Source organism: Rattus norvegicus, chromosome 6 (genome assembly GCF_036323735.1).
Source record: "Rattus norvegicus strain BN/NHsdMcwi chromosome 6, GRCr8, whole genome shotgun sequence".
NCBI lineage: Eukaryota > Metazoa > Chordata > Mammalia > Rodentia > Muridae > Rattus > Rattus norvegicus.
Genome location: NC_086024.1, coordinates 108,912,148 through 108,929,782, shown reverse-complemented (window position 1 = coordinate 108,929,782; position 17,635 = coordinate 108,912,148). Strand labels below are relative to the sequence as shown.

Genomic DNA, 17,635 nt, shown 5'->3' with positions numbered 1-17,635 from the left:
ACAGCTCAGGTTAAGGTTTTATTGAAAAGAAGAGAAAACTATTTTACTTTTTTGCAGTGCTGTGTTAGAATTTATTTAGGTTTTAATGCATTCTCAGCAAATTCTCATTGAGTGAGACTTTTTAAAAACCTTGAAAACTGGGCATAGTGGCACACCCTTCAGAGTTAGGTGGGTCTCGTGAGTTTGAGACCACTCGGGTCTTCATGGCTAGTCCCAGACTAGCCAGGGAAAAGCAAAACAACTCCCCTCCCCCAATAAATAGCTAACTAGTTAAAGTCCAGTGCCTAATCTTGGACCAGGTATAGTGGCTCATGCGTGAAATCCCAGCACTAGGCAGACGGAGGCAGGAGTGTCAGTTTAAGGACAGCCTTGGCTACAGGAGAACCTGTCTCAGAAACACCACCACCAAAGCTCCCTCCACTCAGTCTGCCTTCTTGCTCTTGTCCCAGCATCTCTCCTGTTTTCACTGAAGGAATAATACCATATGCTTCTGTTTTCAACTGTTTCCCCTTCTCTTCCCTGCATAGTGTGTGGCTGCCTCAGACTTGGGATGCTGATGTTAGTGACTCCTCAGAAGGCACTGGAGGATCTAAAGCCTGGGAAGCCCGTTAGTGTTTGTATCATTAGGCTGAAGAGCACTTCAGATAGTGGGGTCTGATTTGAAACAGAAGCACTCTGCACATGAGATGTTCTCTCCCCTCCTCAAGCACCTCAGCTCCCAGTTCAGTGTTTGCTTTGGCCATCTGCTGCCGTTTAGGTTAACAGAGTTGATGAGTGACTGGGAAATTTGTTTTTTTAATTGTGTTGGACAGATGACCTTTTTTCTGTGTTGAGAGTTTTGTGGCCTAGTTACATTCCTGGGGAGCCAGTGCTTAGAAAGTGGAGGGAAGCCTAGGACACTCCCAGCTTGTTTCTCGGCTCCTATCCCTCCTTGAGTCTGAGTTCTTTCCCAAAGGATGTGAACATCAGTCAATATATGTGATGAAGATCACAGTCAACATTGAGTAAAATGCTGCATGTGGGAGAGAAACTTGTGATTTCCAAGGCAATTAAGGGAAAAGAGTAACTGTTTGCTTTTGATCTCTTTTGAAAAGCAGTGGACTGCTTTCTCCCAGGCTTCCTGTGGGGAGAGTTGGTGCAGGTTGGGGTCAAGGTCCAGAGAGTAAGGAGTTTATTATGTATGGGGCTCCCTTCTCCACTGTGGTATTTGCAGGAGTGAGGGGGCCATCCTAGAAAGGCAGGCAAGGGGGAGCTGGAGCCTGGGCTGCCTGAGGGCCTTCACAGACTACCTTCCTTCTTTGGCAGGCACTAAGTGACCGCTTCAGCGGTGAGATCCCTGATGACCAGATGGCGCACAGTTCATTTTTTCCAGATGAGTACTTCACCTGCTCCTCACTCTGCCTCAGCTGTGGGTAAGTGAGAGGCACCATGCCCATCCTCCAGCTTAGAACCAGAGGCGTGTTCCTTCTGACTTGGGTCAGTCACCCGATTGCTAGTTAAATTATAGAATCTGATAGGCTTGGGCCAGCAAGTTGGCTGAGCAAGGGAAGGTTCCTGCTGCTAAACCTGATGACCTGAGCTTGATTCTGTCATTCATAGGGGGAAAGAGAGAACTGACTTTGACAAGTTGTCCTCTGACCTCTGCTCCTACAACATCTGTGGTGTGTGTAATTTAAAAATTAAGAAAATTAATTCCTTGGGTTAAGGCCTAACGGTGCATTTCTGACAAGTTCCAGGTGATCCTGCTATCTGGAGACTGCCCTTTAGCGTTAAGGACTTTAGGAGTACACTTCAGGAAAGACTCGAAGACTGGTGTAGATGTGGATTGATTGGCCTCTGGTGTAGCCAGTTTTCAGTAGGAACCTGGGTTGCCTGCTTCTCTCTGTGTCTTGGAGCACTGGTTGGTTTCATTGTCTGTGACAGTACTTATTCAGGTCACACTCAAGGGTCCCCACACTCATTCCTGACTGTGGACAGAATTGTGTGATAGACAGTAACCCTAGGGGATTATTTTTCTCTATAAGAACAAACCCATGGGCTGGAGAGATGGCTCGGTGGTTAAGAGCACTGACTGCTCTTCCAGGGGGCCTGAGTTCAAATCCCAGCAACCACATGGTGGGTCACAGCCATCTGTAATGGGATCTGATGCCCTCTTCTGGTGTGTCTGAAGACAGCTACAGTGTGCTCATATATAATAAATAAATAAATAAATAAATAAATAAATAAATCTAACAACAACAAAAAAGGGACAAATCCTGAGAACATAGAATTTTCTAAGGAACATTCAGAATTAAAGCCAAGGCCCCACATTCAAGGGTATTCATTGGGTGGATCTGGGCTGTGACCTTGGCAGTGTTGACTTACAAGGCCCCGGAGGTATTCAGAAGTATACCTTAAGCTGAAATTATTGGGTTAGAATAAGTCTCCATCTTTAACCTGTAGCACCTTTAGTTATTAAAATCCAGGCTCTGGATCAGTAGGTCTGGGTGGGGCCTGAGATACGTATGTCCGTGTCTTGAAAAGGTGTCAGGGTGCTCCTGTGCTGCTGGTCTGTGGAACCCACTCAGTCACAGAGGGGTTAGAGCAGTGACTCACAAATTTTAGCATGAACCAGAGGAACTCAGAGTGTGCTAAGTAGATTACTTAGTCCCATTTCAGATTTAGTAGATCTGCAAAGGACTTGAGAATTGGGTTTGACATTCCCAGGTAAGGGTGATTCTGCTTGTAGGGCCTTACCTTGAGGATTGCTGCATCACTTTAAGCTGTTGGAGGCAATTAAATCACAGTCTTATTTATAGCTTGCCTGATGGCTTCCATGAGTTTAAACACAGTGTGTCAAGGCCAGGTTGCAGTCTCCTTGTCCTGTAGACACAATTCCGAATTCCCTTCACCTCTGAATTGTTTTGGTCATGTCAGGACCACCATCTATTCTACATCTTCCCCTCCTGCCTGCCCATTTACAGGAGGTGACCTGAACCTACTCTTCTATGAATGGTTGACCTTTGGCCTGGGATGGTGTACCCCATCTGAGGGCTACAGAACCATTTCTGAACTGGGTGAACAGGTCTTCAGTTGTGCAGTCGAGGGCAAGGACATTTTTTGGAGAGTTCCACCTGTGAAGAGAGAACATGTCTTAGTTACCAGGGTGGCATCCTTTTGCTCCTCCCAAGTCCAGCATGAGAGGATTGAGCACTATTGCTTACCTTTCATTCTGAGCATCTGCAGGATTTCTAGAATGTTCTGTTACTACAGTGAACCCTAAAGTGCTGATCTTTGCTTCTGCCTTGTCAGCACAGCAGAGCTTGCTGTTCCCTTGAATGTTTTTGTGGTTCAGCATTAAGCTTCCCCTGATACATTACCAATTTGGGGGCTAGCTTTTTATGTTTACATTCTGGCAACCATATGGTTTAGCTTTACTGTCTTAGTTGCTTTTCTGTTGCTGTGGAGAGATATTATGCCTAAGGCTACTTATAAAAGAAAGTATTTAATTTGGGGCTCACAGCTCCAGAGGGTTAGATTCCATGACTATCATGGTGGGGAGCTTGGCAGCACACAGGTAGGCAGGTGCTGGAGCAGCAGTTGAGAACTTACATCAGGCAGAGGGGGTGGCTAGGGATGAGAATATGAACTAGGAATGGTCTGAGCTTTTAAAGCCTCACAGCCCCACCTGCTCCAGCAAGACCACCCTGTAGTTCTAATATTTTCTCTAGTAAATCCTGGTGTGTGGTAACTACCCGCCTCAGTGGTTTGTTCTTGAAAGACACACAGACTTTATATGTTAATATGCCATAGGCAGCACACTAGCTGGGCTGCTGCCTACCCTTCATGCTGTTAGAATCCACCTCCCACCGATAACTCCAAGTTACTACTTAATTTCTATGTTCCATCTTTCTTGGCTGCTCTTGACCCAGTTGAGCAGCCCTCTGAGCTGCATCCTCTTGGCCCCTTTACATGACGGCTCTGCTTCTCTCCTGCACATTCTTCATATATGGCATCTCCCCTTCCTTTCTTCCTTCTTGAGGTCATCTCAAGCCTGGGAACCCTGAATCCCGCCTCTGTCTCTCCTCCCCAGCTATTGGATAATGGCATCTTTATTTACCAATCAGAATTAACTAGGGGTGGGTTCCCAGAAGCTATGTGTAGACCCTTTCATGCAAATAGTTTTGGGGGGCCCAATTAGCATGCAAGCAGCTACTCTGGTAATCCTTCTAAACTGTTACACCAACTGAGGGGCATTCAAACTCAGGACCATATTGGAACTATTGTCATTTAAACTAACCATATTTCTTTCCATTATATCTCTCTTGTCTTTTTTTCTTAAGACATATTCAGCTTTCATCTCTAGTCAAGTTCATGTCTTCTTATCTCTTCCATTTCTACAGAGGAGCCAGGTTGATTTTTCCTTTTCTCCATTTCCCCATTCAGAGTAATAGTTGCTTGCTCTCTGTTGTGCTACTGCTTCAGATGTTTGCACTAGAAGCCATTCTAATAAGTCTCAGATAAGTAACTATGTTTATCCTGAACCAAAAGTTGTCTTCTGCCATGTACCCAAAGAGATTTCTGAGCCAAGTGACTTCCAAACATTGTGTGACAAGCTAGAGTTATATCAATTCTAGGTCAGTAAGGGAGCTTAGATAAAACACTGCTTGTGTGCTTAGGAACCAGGTCTGGTTCTGGTCCTGCGTCTGTTCGGAGCCCGACACTTCTGTGTGAATGGTACTGTCCTCTTCGCCCTCTCATTGTGTGTTTGGCTTCCTTCAGGGCGGGATGTAAGAACAGCATGAACCACGGCAAGGAAGGGGTGCCTCATGAAGCCAAGAGCCGTTGTCGGTACTCACACCAGTATGACAACCGAGTTTATACCTGCAAGGTGAGTCCACTGAGCCTCTCCCCACCACAACCAGGAAAGCCTAGAAACCCTGTACTGGGCAGAATGAGAAAGGAAATGACCCAGCAGTGCTTACCCCTCACTCTGGGGCCTCTTCTCTAGTTCAGCTTATTTATCCTCTGGTTTTCTTCTCAGGAAACCACTTTAGATGGATTTTTTTTTTTTCTGTCTGTGACAAGAATAGAATTTAGAGCATAGTTCTGGGTCCCAGACTATTTTACAGCTCTTTCTTATAGAGAGCACTGGCTTCTTAAGAGAAATTAACCTCCTTCTGAGGTGCTAAACTCAAGGCGTGTACCCCTCAGCTGGTGTGGTGATTTTCGGGGTGGAGGTTGTGAGGAGGTCATGGGGCCCAGGGTACCTAGAATAAACTGGCAGAGTAATCCATGTTTCAGGCCTGCTATGAGAGAGGCAAGGAAGTCAGCGTGGTGCCCAAAACATCCGCCTCCACCGACTCTCCCTGGATGGGTCTGGCGAAGTATGCCTGGTCCGGGTGAGTTGGGATGGCATGGCTACAGTGTGGGTATTGTCTGTCTGTTTTGTTGGTGCTGTTTTCTTAGCACCTGACTCTGCTGACTTGCCTCCCTGTAGGTATGTGATCGAATGTCCTAACTGCGGTGTGGTCTATCGGAGCCGCCAGTACTGGTTTGGGAACCAAGATCCTGTGGATACAGTAGTTCGGACAGAGATTGTACATGTGTGGCCTGGAGTAAGAACTATTCCTTGGCTTCCCTCCCGGGTTCTTTGTTGTTTGTTTGTTTGTTTGTTTGTTTGTTTGTTCCTGTTCAATTATTGAGTGTTTGTGTCTGCAGAGGTGGAGTTTGCTTAAAGTAGAAAAGTCACCCCTGAATCTCACGTGAGTGGTTTAGAGAGACAGGATCTACAGAGCCCATCCTGTTCCCACTCTTCGATTCTTACTCATTATGCAAATGATAGGAACACAAACTTGAATGAAATGGCTGGAAATTAGTCCAACTAGCCAGTAAGATCTTATCTTGTATGCTCTTACTTATTTTCTATCTGCAGATGCATATTTTTGAGAGATGTACTTACTGCTCATTTAATTTTATGCAGAGATGGGGTTACACTATGATGCTTAGGCTGGCCCAGAGCTCCTGGACTCAAGTAACTTCCCTGCTTAAACCTCCTGTGTAGCGGAGACTATAGGCATGTCCCAGCAGTCTTTGCTCAAGTATATTTTCTGCCATTCTCCTCCCTTTTCTCATAACAGTTTATTTGACTTAGTGCTATGGTTTGTCTTACCATTCTTATTTTTGACATCTATTCATTTTATGGTTTCTTATTAACAAATATGTTTTAGTGACTATCTGTATGTGGGAAAGCTTTTTCTGTGTTCTGGGAAATTGTGTGTGTGTGAATATGCACGCATGTGCATGTGTGCTTATGCTATAGCATGCATGTGGAGATCAGAGGACAACTTGTGGGAGTTGGTTCTCCCTTGCTACCGAGTGGGTCCCAGGAATCGGGTTCATGTTGTCATGTTCAGCTATAAACTCCTTACCTGCTAAGCCATCTTCACGTTCTAAATAGTGGAATGTTCCTCTTGTAATGGGGTCTCACTGCACTGCCTAGGCAGGCCTCAAGCTTGTGGTCCTCCCAGCTTGACCTCCCAAGTGCTGAAATGCCTGCGTGCCATGGCCCAGCCTACAGGATCTCTGTAGGCCTCTCACTGTTGTCTGCTCTGGAAAACCAGATCTGTTTAGGAGACGGCGATACAATTAGTGCATCCATTCTGTCAGTCATTGCTCACAGTTACTCATGGTAGTCAGTGTGCCTTTGTTCTAAGCTCCTCGGGAGGCTGAGACAGGAGGATGGGTTGAGCGCAGGAGTTTTGAGTCCAGCTTGGTGCAATGTTAGATGGGCCCTGTCCCAGCATAAAATCAAATCACTGGTTGTGTTTGGAATTACTCATGAATCATAACAAAGCCAACACAACTACTTTTCTCAGAGGGTATCATTTTACTGTCTGTTGTTCCCCTGCTGGATAATCCCTGTAGCATTGTTATTTAAACTCAAGTGGAGCACTCAGCCCATAGTCATGGGGGTCAGCCTTCTGTTGCTGTAACTACAACACATCAGCTTAGACAGTAGAAACATGCACTGGAGAGATGGCTCAGGGGTTAAGAGCACTGACTGCTCTTCCAGAGGTCCTGAGTTCAGTTCCCACCAACCACATGGTGGCTCAGAACCATCTGCAATGGGATCTGATGCCCTCTTGTGGTGTGTCTGAAGACAGCGATAGTGCACTCATATAAATAAAAAATTAATAAGAAATTTTAAAAAAGAGAGAATAGAAACACGTATCAGCTCATATTTTTGGAGGTTTCTACCCATGACCAACTGACTGGGTTGCTCGGGACTCCAGTAAAATAGGGCATCCTGGTGGGCGTGTGTGATAGAGGAGACCTGTTTGCATCCCTTAGAGACCAGCGTCCCAGTCCCCTTCAAGAGCACATCCCTAATGTGATCATGAATTCAGAGGGCCTTCTCTTTTTCATTCCTAGCATCCTTTCATGGAGCCGGGGGGTGGGGGGGGAGGTGATACCTTGGTGGCCTTGATGGTGTAGGCTGTCCAATCTGGACAGTTTAGCATGGCTGCCTGCTCATTCATTGTTTTACCATCGGAGTCCATAGTCCAGCAGGGTTCACATACAGATGTAATAGCAGCTGTGCTTGCAGGAGGAGCGCGCTCGGTGTGGGCTCTCGTAGGATGCACCGCCTTCTGTACCACAGGGCAGAGTTGAACAGCTGAACAGCTGTCCGGTCACACTGATGAGACTCCGTCAGTGCAGACTGCTGTGGTAAACTGCCAGCTGCTAGGGAGAGTGCCAGTCTGCCTGTGCTCTGCCTCCCCTGGGGGCTTACGGTTCTGAAGTGGCCCCAGATATTCCCTCTCCCTTTCCTCCCTTAATGAGCCTGTGTTTTCATTGCAGACGGATGCATTTCTGAAGGATAACAACAATGCTGCCCAGCGTCTGTTGGATGGGATGAACTTTATGGCCCAGTCAGTGTCTGAGCTTAGTCTTGGACCCACTAAGGCTGTGACTTCTTGGCTAACGGACCAGATCGCTCCTGCCTACTGGAGGCCCAACTCCCAGATCCTGGTATGATGTAGGAGTCTTCTTGGGTCCTGATGTAGACCACCCTGATTATTCTGTGTTGCCTGGGAGCTAATCCCATTCCAGGAGGAGGCACAGACATTTTCCCTCCTGGGTTATCCCTGAGAGTCTTGGGAGGGTGCAGCTTTAGATGCCTTCTCTGCTTCTGGAGCGCCTTTTGTATGCTGTGAGTATTTTCTCTGTGGTGGGTGATATTTGTGGGCCTGTGAGAGCCAATTAATATTGCCTAGATGTCAGAGAACCACAGCTACAGAATCTGGAGAAAGGAGTCCTTCTGAGGTCATTTCTTAACCACAAATCTCAGGGTCCCCACAACCTGGAATTAGTTTCTGCCCAAACACGTAGCAGGAAACGCTCTGCCCCTCTCCTTTCTTTATTCTATTATTGCTAGAAAGCCTGGGTCCTGACTGAGCTGGAACCCACCTTCAGGAGTTTGTGGTTGCCCCTGGGTCATGTCCACTCCCCAGCCGAGCAGGCATGTAGGACCCCTGCCTCTGTTTTGTTTTGGACTTGGAACAGAGCTGCAACCAGTGTGCGACATCCTTCAAGGACAACGACACCAAGCATCACTGCCGGGCCTGTGGTGAGGGCTTCTGTGACAGCTGTTCATCCAAGACCCGGCCAGTGCCCGAGAGGGGCTGGGGACCTGCGCCTGTCCGTGTGTGTGACAACTGCTACGACGCCAGGAATGTCCAGTTAGGTAATGTGGGTCTCGGGAGCTGCGAGAGTGGAAGGCGAGGCACCCTTCTTCGCACCACTGAAATTGGGCACTGCTCCGACCATGTCACTTGTGAGAGCAGGTGCTCTTCTGACCCAGGCTGGTCGTCCTCTGAGCTCCTAGCTAGTGTAGGCCCATGCCGCTGATCCTCGAGGTGGAGTTTCGGGAGCTAGGGTTAGCTGGGGCCTGGCCTGAGTTCTGAGCTCAGCGGTGCTCTGAGAGGAAAATATCTGCATAGCTGATGCATTCTGGAAAGCCACACAAGCTTAGATTGAGTCCTCTCTCTGTAAAAGTTTAGGTCTTGGGGTTGGGGATTTAGCTCAGTGGTAGAGTGCTTGCCTAGCAAGCTCAAGGCCCTGGGTTCGGTCCTCAGCTCCAGAAGAGAGAAAAAAAAAGTTTAGGTCTTGCTCCCAGAAGCAATCTTTGACTTTAAAAATAAGTTATAAATCACTTCTAGAGAGATAAAGGACAAGAGGTGCCCAGGCCAGTTTCAGGCTCTCAACTGGCTGGCCCCACAAGTCACTTTTAGTTACTGTGGGAATCCAGAAATGTCCCAGCGTGGCCCCGTCTCCTGTATGGGAGGTGACTACCGAGAGGCAACAGCTGCTCTTGTTGTCCGCAGATGTGGCTGAGGCGCAGGCAGATGATGAAGGCGGAACGCTGATCGCCAGGAAGGTGGGCGAGGCCGTGCAGAACACCTTGGGAGCCGTGGTGACAGCTATTGACATACCACTAGGTGGGCCTGGGCAGTGCCTGAATTGGGCGAAACGTATGTAGCATGAGGGGTTCAGGGTACCCTGAATGGCCATTTTGTCTTGCTTGCTTACTGGACTGAGTCTGGCAGCAAGGAATGAAGGAAAGTGTTAGCCTTGCTTTTATGTGCTGAATCCTTTAGTAGTGTCGCTTTGTTTCTGGAGGCCATCCTTTCCACCATCTGTGCTGTGCATAAAGGCCTGTGTTCTGTCTAAAATAGTGTGAGTGGAGTGATCAGAAAGTCTGCTTATGCCCCTGGTGTCATTGCCTGCAGCTGCTGTCTCAGTGTTGCAGGGGAGCATTTGAGCTGATTCGGAAGGTCCACGCTGATCTTCAGAGGACAGTTAGAAGCTAGGCTCAGTGGGCATCCCTCTGCCTCACTGTGTACTCTGGGCCTCTCCACTTGGTGTCTGGTAGTAGATGAACCACAAGGGCATTTCGGGGTTTCGAGAGCTGATGCTTGGTGGCTAGACAGTGGCTCAGTGGTTAAGAGCTCTTGCTGCTCTCTCAGAGGACATTTAAGTTCGAGTTCAAGCACCCATTGGATAGCTCACAACCACCTGTAACTCCAACCTCCAGGGGGGCTTCTACTCTCTTGGGGTTTCCATGTGTATGTGCACATATGTGGATACATGTATTTGTGTGTGCGCATGTGTACACACACACACACACCACACCCCACACGCATACACACGCACATGCACGCACACACAAATGAACAAATAAATCTTAATTAGAAAAACTAACATATGGAATCAGGTGCCAGTATATGCTTTTAATCCCAGCAGCTGGGCCTCTGACTTTGTGGCCAGTCTGGTTTACATAGCAAGTTTTAGGTCAGCCAGGAGAAACGTCTCAGAGAGAGACAGACCCTGGGATCTGGCGGGGGCGGGGTGGGGGATTGGTGGCGGCCAGCTTCAGTGTTTGAAGAGGTAGGAAGTACGCTTCTGTCATTTGTTGCAGTTACAGAGCCTGCTTAGGTTCAAGGAAGGGGAGCTGGCGTCTCAAAGACAGCGTGTGAGAGAGCTTGTTACATTAGTTTAGTCATGAAGTTTGTTTTTGTGCATGTGTCCTGACCTGTTCGTGAAGGTCAAAAGGCAACTTTTAGGGTCATTTATCCCCTTCCAGGCCGTCAGGCCTGGGGGTCGTGCATCTACCTGTACTTGCTGCCGCATCTCACTGGCTGAGCTGTTGCTACCTCAGCATTTAAGGTTCTTCTCTGTGCCAGTTGTGAGGGGTGCTTACAACCAGAGTAGGAAGAGAGACGGGGGAGGCAAGTAGTGTTTGGAGGACTTGGCCGCACAGGCGAGCCTGGGATGTATTCGGGTGTAGGGTATGAGAGAGATCAGAGTGACTAGAGAGAAAAATGGGTAGCACACAAAACAAATCCTGAGCCTTTGACTCAAAGATATTAGAATTGGTGGATTTGCCTGGTTTCACATTCAGATTACATCTGCCGTCAGATACTTGGGAGGGGCTTGGGCTGCCCTGGGTGGGAGTGGTTTGTTCATGGCGTGAGTGTTCCTTGCTGAGCTCCCATCAGGTTGTGTTTGGCCTGTTCTTTCCTCCTCCTCTCTTTTTTAAAAAAAAAAAAAAAAACCAAAAATCTTAAGATTTACCACAAGAGCAACGAGTACTTTTTTTTTTTAATTTTGAACCTGGTTTCTCTGTGTAGCTCTGTCTATCCTGAAACTCATTCTGTAGACGAGACTGGCCTTGAACTCAGGCCTACCTCTGCCTTTGCTTTAAAGGCATGCAAACCACACCGGTTTACTGCGAGTGTTCTTAACCACTGAGCCAACTCTGTGTCCTGAACACATTATTTCGGGTTGTTCTGACAGCTTTAGAAGGGCTTGCTTAGTCCCATAGCTACTGTGCTCAGTGGTGCTAGGGTCCGACTGGATGTCTGGCTGGAGTCCAGACTTGCTTGTTGTCCTTTAGTCGCAGTGGGTACCGCGTCACTCAGAGTATTGTATTGTCACTCAGAGTGTGGTGGAGAGAGAAACATCAGGACGTCCGCTACAAGTCCTGTGGTCCAGGGTGGAAGAAGCCTGGCATCTTTTTTTCCTCTTTAATAATTTGTCTTTTGCTTGCATGTGAGGGATGCTCACTTGCATGCATGTGTCATGCACACACATGTGTCATGCATACACATGAAGGTTGGAGGACAGCTTGCTGGAGTTGGCTTCCCCCTGCCACCATGTGAGTTGTGCAGGTTGAGCTCAGGCCTGGTGATGGAATGCTGAGCGGTTAGAGACACCTGCTGGGTAAGCCTGGCACTGTGTTCTGTCCCTGGAACCATGTCATAAAGGAGACTACAAAATTACCTCTGCCTTCCACTCAAAACACTGTGGCAGGGTGTGGATGTGGCTTGGTAGGGTTTGGGTAGCATTCAGAGTTGTAGGTCTAATCCACTGCATAGACTGGATGCAGAGCGCACACCTCTAACCCCAGGACTGGGGAAGTGGAGGCAGGAGGATCAGAAGTACAGGGTGGTCCTCAGCAACCATGATTCTGAGCCCATCTGTGCTGTCCCTGAAATACATAATAAAAGTAAATAGGAGAGCACAGCAGAGTCATGGCTCTGTGTATAGTTGGGATGAAAAGCCAAAAAGTGTCAGAGGACTTGGGGCAGGTGAGGTTCTGGTGTCCTGACTGTTCCTGCTCCTTCCCTGATGTAGGCCTGGTGAAAGATGCTGCCAGGCCGGCCTACTGGGTGCCCGACCACGAGATCCTGCACTGCCACAACTGCCGCAAGGAGTTCAGTGTCAAGCTCTCCAAGCACCACTGCCGAGCCTGCGGACAGGGCTTCTGCGACGAGTGCTCCCATGGCCGCAGGGCTGTGCCCTCTCGAGGCTGGGACCATCCAGTCCGAGTCTGCTTCAACTGCAATAAAAAGCCTGGTGACCTTTAACCCCAGTTCCCTCTCCACTCCTTCACAGTTCCTTAGGTTCTCAGGGTTAGAAACAAGTCTCACTGAGGTAGGCCCTCCTCCTGGTCACCTGGTGTGGTGTGGTGTGGTGTGTGTGCCCCCTCACATCCCTGGGCTATTTTCCTCAGTGGAGGTGAGCCTGGCGGTAGATCCGAAGGCATGAAAATCCGAAGGCATGAACCACCTCAGGGCAGGGGACGGAGGGAACAGCTCTCAGTAAAGCAGATTGGACAAGAGTCCATTGCATTTATTTCAGCTAAAATAATAAATCCCTCTCTCCATTCATCCACGTAGAGTGGATTTGGAGTGCTCAAGACTGTTCTGCTTTGAAGACTTACCCTGGCCTGGCCCACACAGGGACAGAGTGGCACTGGGAGTCAGTCTTTCTCCTGAAGCAAGCCAGGCTTAGAGTCACCTTTTGCTGCTTCTCCCAGAGCTTGGCAGAGTCCTTTTCTGCCCCTTCTCCCTCCTGCTCCCCAGCTGCCTGATTGGCCGGCCGCCTGGGTCTGAACCTGCTGCTTGAAGCAGTGTTGGTTCTGGCTTGTTCTGGGCAGAGGTCCGGCTCGGTTGGTGTGTAAGCTGCTGGTATGTGTAAGGGGCAGAGGGCAGGCAGGCAGGCAGGGTCTTGAGACATAGAAGTGAAAACGCAGGTCCTGGCAGGATATCTGCTCCTGGATGCTTCTGTCTCCATTAGGTTTTCTTAGAAGGCCATACCCTGCCCCTTAGTCAGAGCTCAGCTCCTCACCTCTGCTCCTCTGAGGATTTTTATTACTCAGTGTCTTACTCTCTGTTCCCATACATAAAACCCCTCTGTCTGTTATGGGGGGAGGGGTGACCACGAGAAACCTTCCAGGGAAACAGCACAGAATGGACTGTTAGTTGTGTTTTTTAAAAATATATATAAATATATAAATAAATATTTCAACAGATCATAAGGAAAAAACTTCTCTTTGGTTCTTACAAGAGAAATGAAGTGAACAAATGTTTCTCAAAAAGAGCTTGGACATCCTATCGATCATGACTGGAAGACTGTTGTGCTGAACTCCTGTGGGGTGGAGTTCATCTTCAATGGCCAAAAAAAGAAGAATTACAGCAGCGTTGTTATTGATTGAACTGATGGGTGGGTGGAGCCTCGGGAAGTGTGTGGGTGGGCAGTCGTCCCTGGGGTGTGTATCCAGCGGTTAGCCTTGGAATGGATCGGTCCTTCTCAGATCTGTCCTTTCTGCTTCCCGAGGCCCTGCTCTAGAACTGTGTCATCACTCACCACTATAAAGGACTCTTCTGCTGAGCACAGCGGTGTCGGCTCTTTTTGGCTCTTACGTCTCACTTCCAGTTGATAAGAACATAGCTGGTGGCTAGCAGAGCAGAGGTCCAGAGCATGTCTTAGAGGGGCAACGTTTTACACAGTATGTCAGCTTATTATTCGGAAGAGCTTTTTTTTTAAATATATGTCCATAAACCCATTTACTCACACTTAAGATGGAAACTGTTTATACTCAAGAGCTCAAGTCATCCTTCGGCCTCAGCTTCCCAAGTAGCTGGGACTTCAAAAGTGTATCACAGTAAGCTCGGGGTGTGTTTTAACCGACCTCCTAACAGTTGGCACTCTCCCGGTTCCCCCTTCTGGTTTCATGTATTCCACATTCGAACCTCTTATTCCTGCCTCCACCTTCCAAGTGCTCCGATTACAGGTGTGCATCACCATGCCTGGTTTACATGGTGCCAAGGATCAAAGCCAGGCCCTCCTACACACTAGGCCAGCACCCCACCAAGGAAGCTATGTCCCTCACCCTCATTTTCCAGGTAAGCATGCCCCAGATTGGCTGGCCAAGTGGACCAGAACTTTATGATTGCTCTGACTAGTCTTTGCTTAGAGAGGGTGAAAAGTGGTCTTAGAATTCATACCATACTGTGATCCTTTCTCAAACCCTGCCACAGGAGGGTGGGGCGTTGAGAGCGAGGCAGCTGCAGTCAGGCCAGAGGTGGCTGGCCTGCTGAGTTGTAGCTTCGTGGCAGCTGTTGGGTCTTGGTCTCCCTCTGCCATCATGTCATGGTGTCATTGGACATTCCTCCTGATCTGCAGCTTCAGTGTTTCAAAGAGATGTCAGTCATCTGTGGAGGCAACGAAGAATTACCTGGTGCTGGACCCCGGTGGGACCTTGTATGCCCTAGGTGTGTGCTTACTGTGTAGGTGTGTGCTTACCGTGTAGGTGTGTGCTTACCGTGTAGGTGTGTGCTTACCGTGTAGGTGCATCTCCAAGACTCGACTTCCTACCTTGCCACCTGTCATGCCCCTGTTGTCCCAGTTTTCTGTGGCTAATGACTCTCTGTCCTGCAGCTTTTCCTTCATTGTCTGTCTGTCTGTCTGTCTGTCTGTCCGTCCGTGTCTGTCTATTTTTATTCCTTCTCTTCTACCTTTACCTAGGGAGAGCTTGAGGAAGAGATGTGAAAAGTTCCCGTGTAAGGTGCTGGTCTGTCTTTGCTAGGGGACTTAGGTGTGAATCCTGCTAACCATGCCATGGGGACATTTCTACCCTCCCCTTCCCCCATTCCAGGCTCTTCTCAGAGAGATCTCACAGGAAAATCTATATAAAAAAAAATTTCACGATGTTCAAATCAGTACAGGAGAAGGAAGCACACTAAGGTGAAAAAAGGGGGCCACTTTTCTTAGCCAAAAAACAATGGAATCCCAGCCTATGCTAAGAGGGGGCAGGGAGAAGCAAGGTAAATGCAGACTGTAAAGGACCTGAAGAAACTTCCTCAGCTGTCAAACATATCAGCTTGGTTCACTTTCCTCAGTTGGATGCCACAAGTCCAGCCAGCACCTGGATTAGGAAACAGCATGGCTGTGCTCCAGGAACACTGGGTCCCTCTCCTCACAGAAAGCTCTCCTGAAACCAGGAGCACAGGTCGCGTCCCCCACCTTCCTCTTCAGGTGTTCTATGAAGTCTTTAAATAACTGCACAGAACTAGCTCACAGGTCAAGATGGCTGCTCACCATGAGGAGATCTTAGGCGAGCCCTGAGTGGCCTGATGCTTCTGTTGGCGTTTCTCATCTGGTTGGCTTATGGTTGGCTGTTGCACTGCTGGGCATTGTGAGAGTTTCAAGGCTGTGCTCACCACCCGGCCCGGAATGGGCGGTGGTGCCTGTGCTTTATAGCTGCCGTGTGGGTCAGGTTTGGAAGTGCAGAGCCTCCTGGTGTAGCACCCAAGCCCTTCCAGGCACCGTGGCTCTTCCGCATTTCATGTAAAGTCACAGTACCTTTACGTTTAACCCGTGTCCATTAATGTCAGGAGGGCTCAGCACTCTCTCCCTTTTGTTGTTCTGAGGCGTGTCTGTTACGCCATCAACTGGCTCAGAGGTTACACGGGTTCTATTTGGGAACACAGAGCTGGCTTCCGGGTGTTGGCAAAATGAAGATCCTGTCGTACTGTGCAACTGTTTCCATTGCCAGCTTTAGAATCGTCTTCAGGGAGGAAACTGAATCTGCCTGCAGTTTGTGTGCGCTCATTAATGGAACCAGCTTTAGTTACTGCTTATAAGACGCTGTATACAATCCACCCTCGTCAGGCTTCCGTTGTCGCAGACCTCGGCACTACATGTGACCAGAGCCGTCTGGTGGTTTGTAGTCAGCAGAACACACATTGCTTGGTGCTGAGCGATCTCGGTTAGCTACTGCCATGTTTTTAAACTGCTACTTTATCCTGACACTCCCCATCCTCACAGTTCTACAACTAAGAGAGCCTGTATTTCCGGGGCTGCTGTAGTCTACCTTTGTGTCTTTGCTCAGGTCATAGATAGCTCCGAAGAGGAAGGACACTGTTTACTATTACAACAGCTTCTCACTTTAAGCCGGTGCTTCGTGCTTGACAAGCACATGCTGTACCCCTGAGCAGGGACCCTGGCTTCATCTGTAAGGTGACAGTGATAATTATGTTACTATTTATTCCCTGACTCCTTTATGAATTGTTACAAGGAGCAAATAAAAAGTGAGATACTAAAAATAGTAGATACATGATATTCTCACCCATTTTTGATGACTTGGTTTTGAATGTTGTATTAGGATCCTAGGGGGAAAGATGAATATTCCCAATTTGTTTAATTGGGGAGTATCCTGGCTAACAGGAATATGTAGTTAGGGACGAACAGAACAGTCATTAGAACCCAGGGAGCTGTATCCCAATGGTGTCAAGTCAGACACTCAGTCTCAACAGGAAGAGAGCCAGCCGAAGGACTAACAACCAGTCCCACTCTGTTGCCACTGAGTACCGGGGCCACGGAGGATGGATGGAGAGGTCCAGAGGTGAGCTTCCTGGAGCATGAGCAGGGCAAGCCGGAGTGAGCATAAGGGCATCTGCACATGTCCGCAAACCGTTAAGGCTGCTCTTAAGGCCTTTGACCCCACTGGCAGGCGCAGTAGGGATTTCCATGGGTGGCTGAATGCTTCAATAGCCTAGGGAACGAGATCCGAATCAGGCTGGGCTCGGTGTGGTGGTGCACACCTGTCAGAAGCAGGCTGAGCCGAGCTCAAGGCCAGCCTGGCCTGCACGGAGGAACCCTGTCTTGAAAACAAGTCGACATCTGAACCAGAAACTTACTACATGTGCTTTTTACTTTGCTGATTGGTAGGAAAGATTTTTTTTTTTTTTTTTTGGTTCTTTTTTTCCGGAGCTGGGAACCCAGGGCCTTGCGCTTCCTATGCAAGCGCTCTACCACTGAGCTAAATCCCCAACCCCTGGTAGGAAAGATTTTTAAACTATAAATATTTCATAGACTGCCACTCTAAGATTACTAAAAACTCAAAGCCAATTTATTTGACCTTGGGTAGAACTGGCAACCAAAAGCTGCTGCCTCCCTCTTTCTGCCTGCAAGACGCTGAGGAAGGCATGCTCGGAGCCACAGCGCTCGCAAAGCTCCATCTTCCCAATGCCCATGCATGGTGACAGAACACGGGACCGGCTGGTACCGTTTGAGAAGGCCATGTATAAGGGTGTCAAACCTGGTCCTGAATCCTCAGACAAAGCCACGGCTTGCTTTTCCCTCTGCACCCCAGCTGCCTTTCTCCAGGGCAGAAGAGCTCTCTGGGCCTGCAGCACTCAGGTGGTCTCCCCACCAGGCAGTCCCTGGCGAAAGCAGGAGCTTTAATTCTGCATTGTCAGTCTGCACTCCACAGTGTACTTTGCTGGTGAAGGAGGGAGGTCTG

At 48.6% G+C, this 17,635-nt stretch overlaps 1 protein-coding gene across 8 annotated transcripts in view; it reads left to right on the top strand.

The window, feature by feature from the left end:
* Zfyve1 (zinc finger FYVE-type containing 1) overlaps positions 1-13,721 on the top strand; it is a 49,170-nt gene extending 35,449 nt beyond the window's left edge. For 4 of the 8 annotated variants that reach the window (XM_063261729.1, XM_006240323.5, XM_063261730.1 and 1 more), the window contains 8 exons: positions 1,306-1,412; positions 4,762-4,870; positions 5,284-5,381; positions 5,480-5,597; positions 7,843-8,013; positions 8,548-8,728; positions 9,369-9,482; positions 12,181-13,719. In XM_063261729.1, the coding sequence (XP_063117799.1) occupies positions 1,306-1,412; positions 4,762-4,870; positions 5,284-5,381; positions 5,480-5,597; positions 7,843-8,013; positions 8,548-8,728; positions 9,369-9,482; positions 12,181-12,413 (1,131 nt within the window). In that variant the 3' untranslated portion in view covers positions 12,414-13,719. Of the gene's footprint in view, positions 1-1,305; positions 1,413-4,761; positions 4,871-5,283; positions 5,382-5,479; positions 5,598-7,842; positions 8,014-8,547; positions 8,729-9,368; positions 9,516-12,180 lie in introns of all 8 variants that reach the window. The other 4 variants (XM_039112024.2, XM_039112023.2, XM_039112025.2 and 1 more) reach the window with 2 other exon arrangements.
* The last annotated feature ends 3,914 nt before the right edge of the window (positions 13,722-17,635 follow it).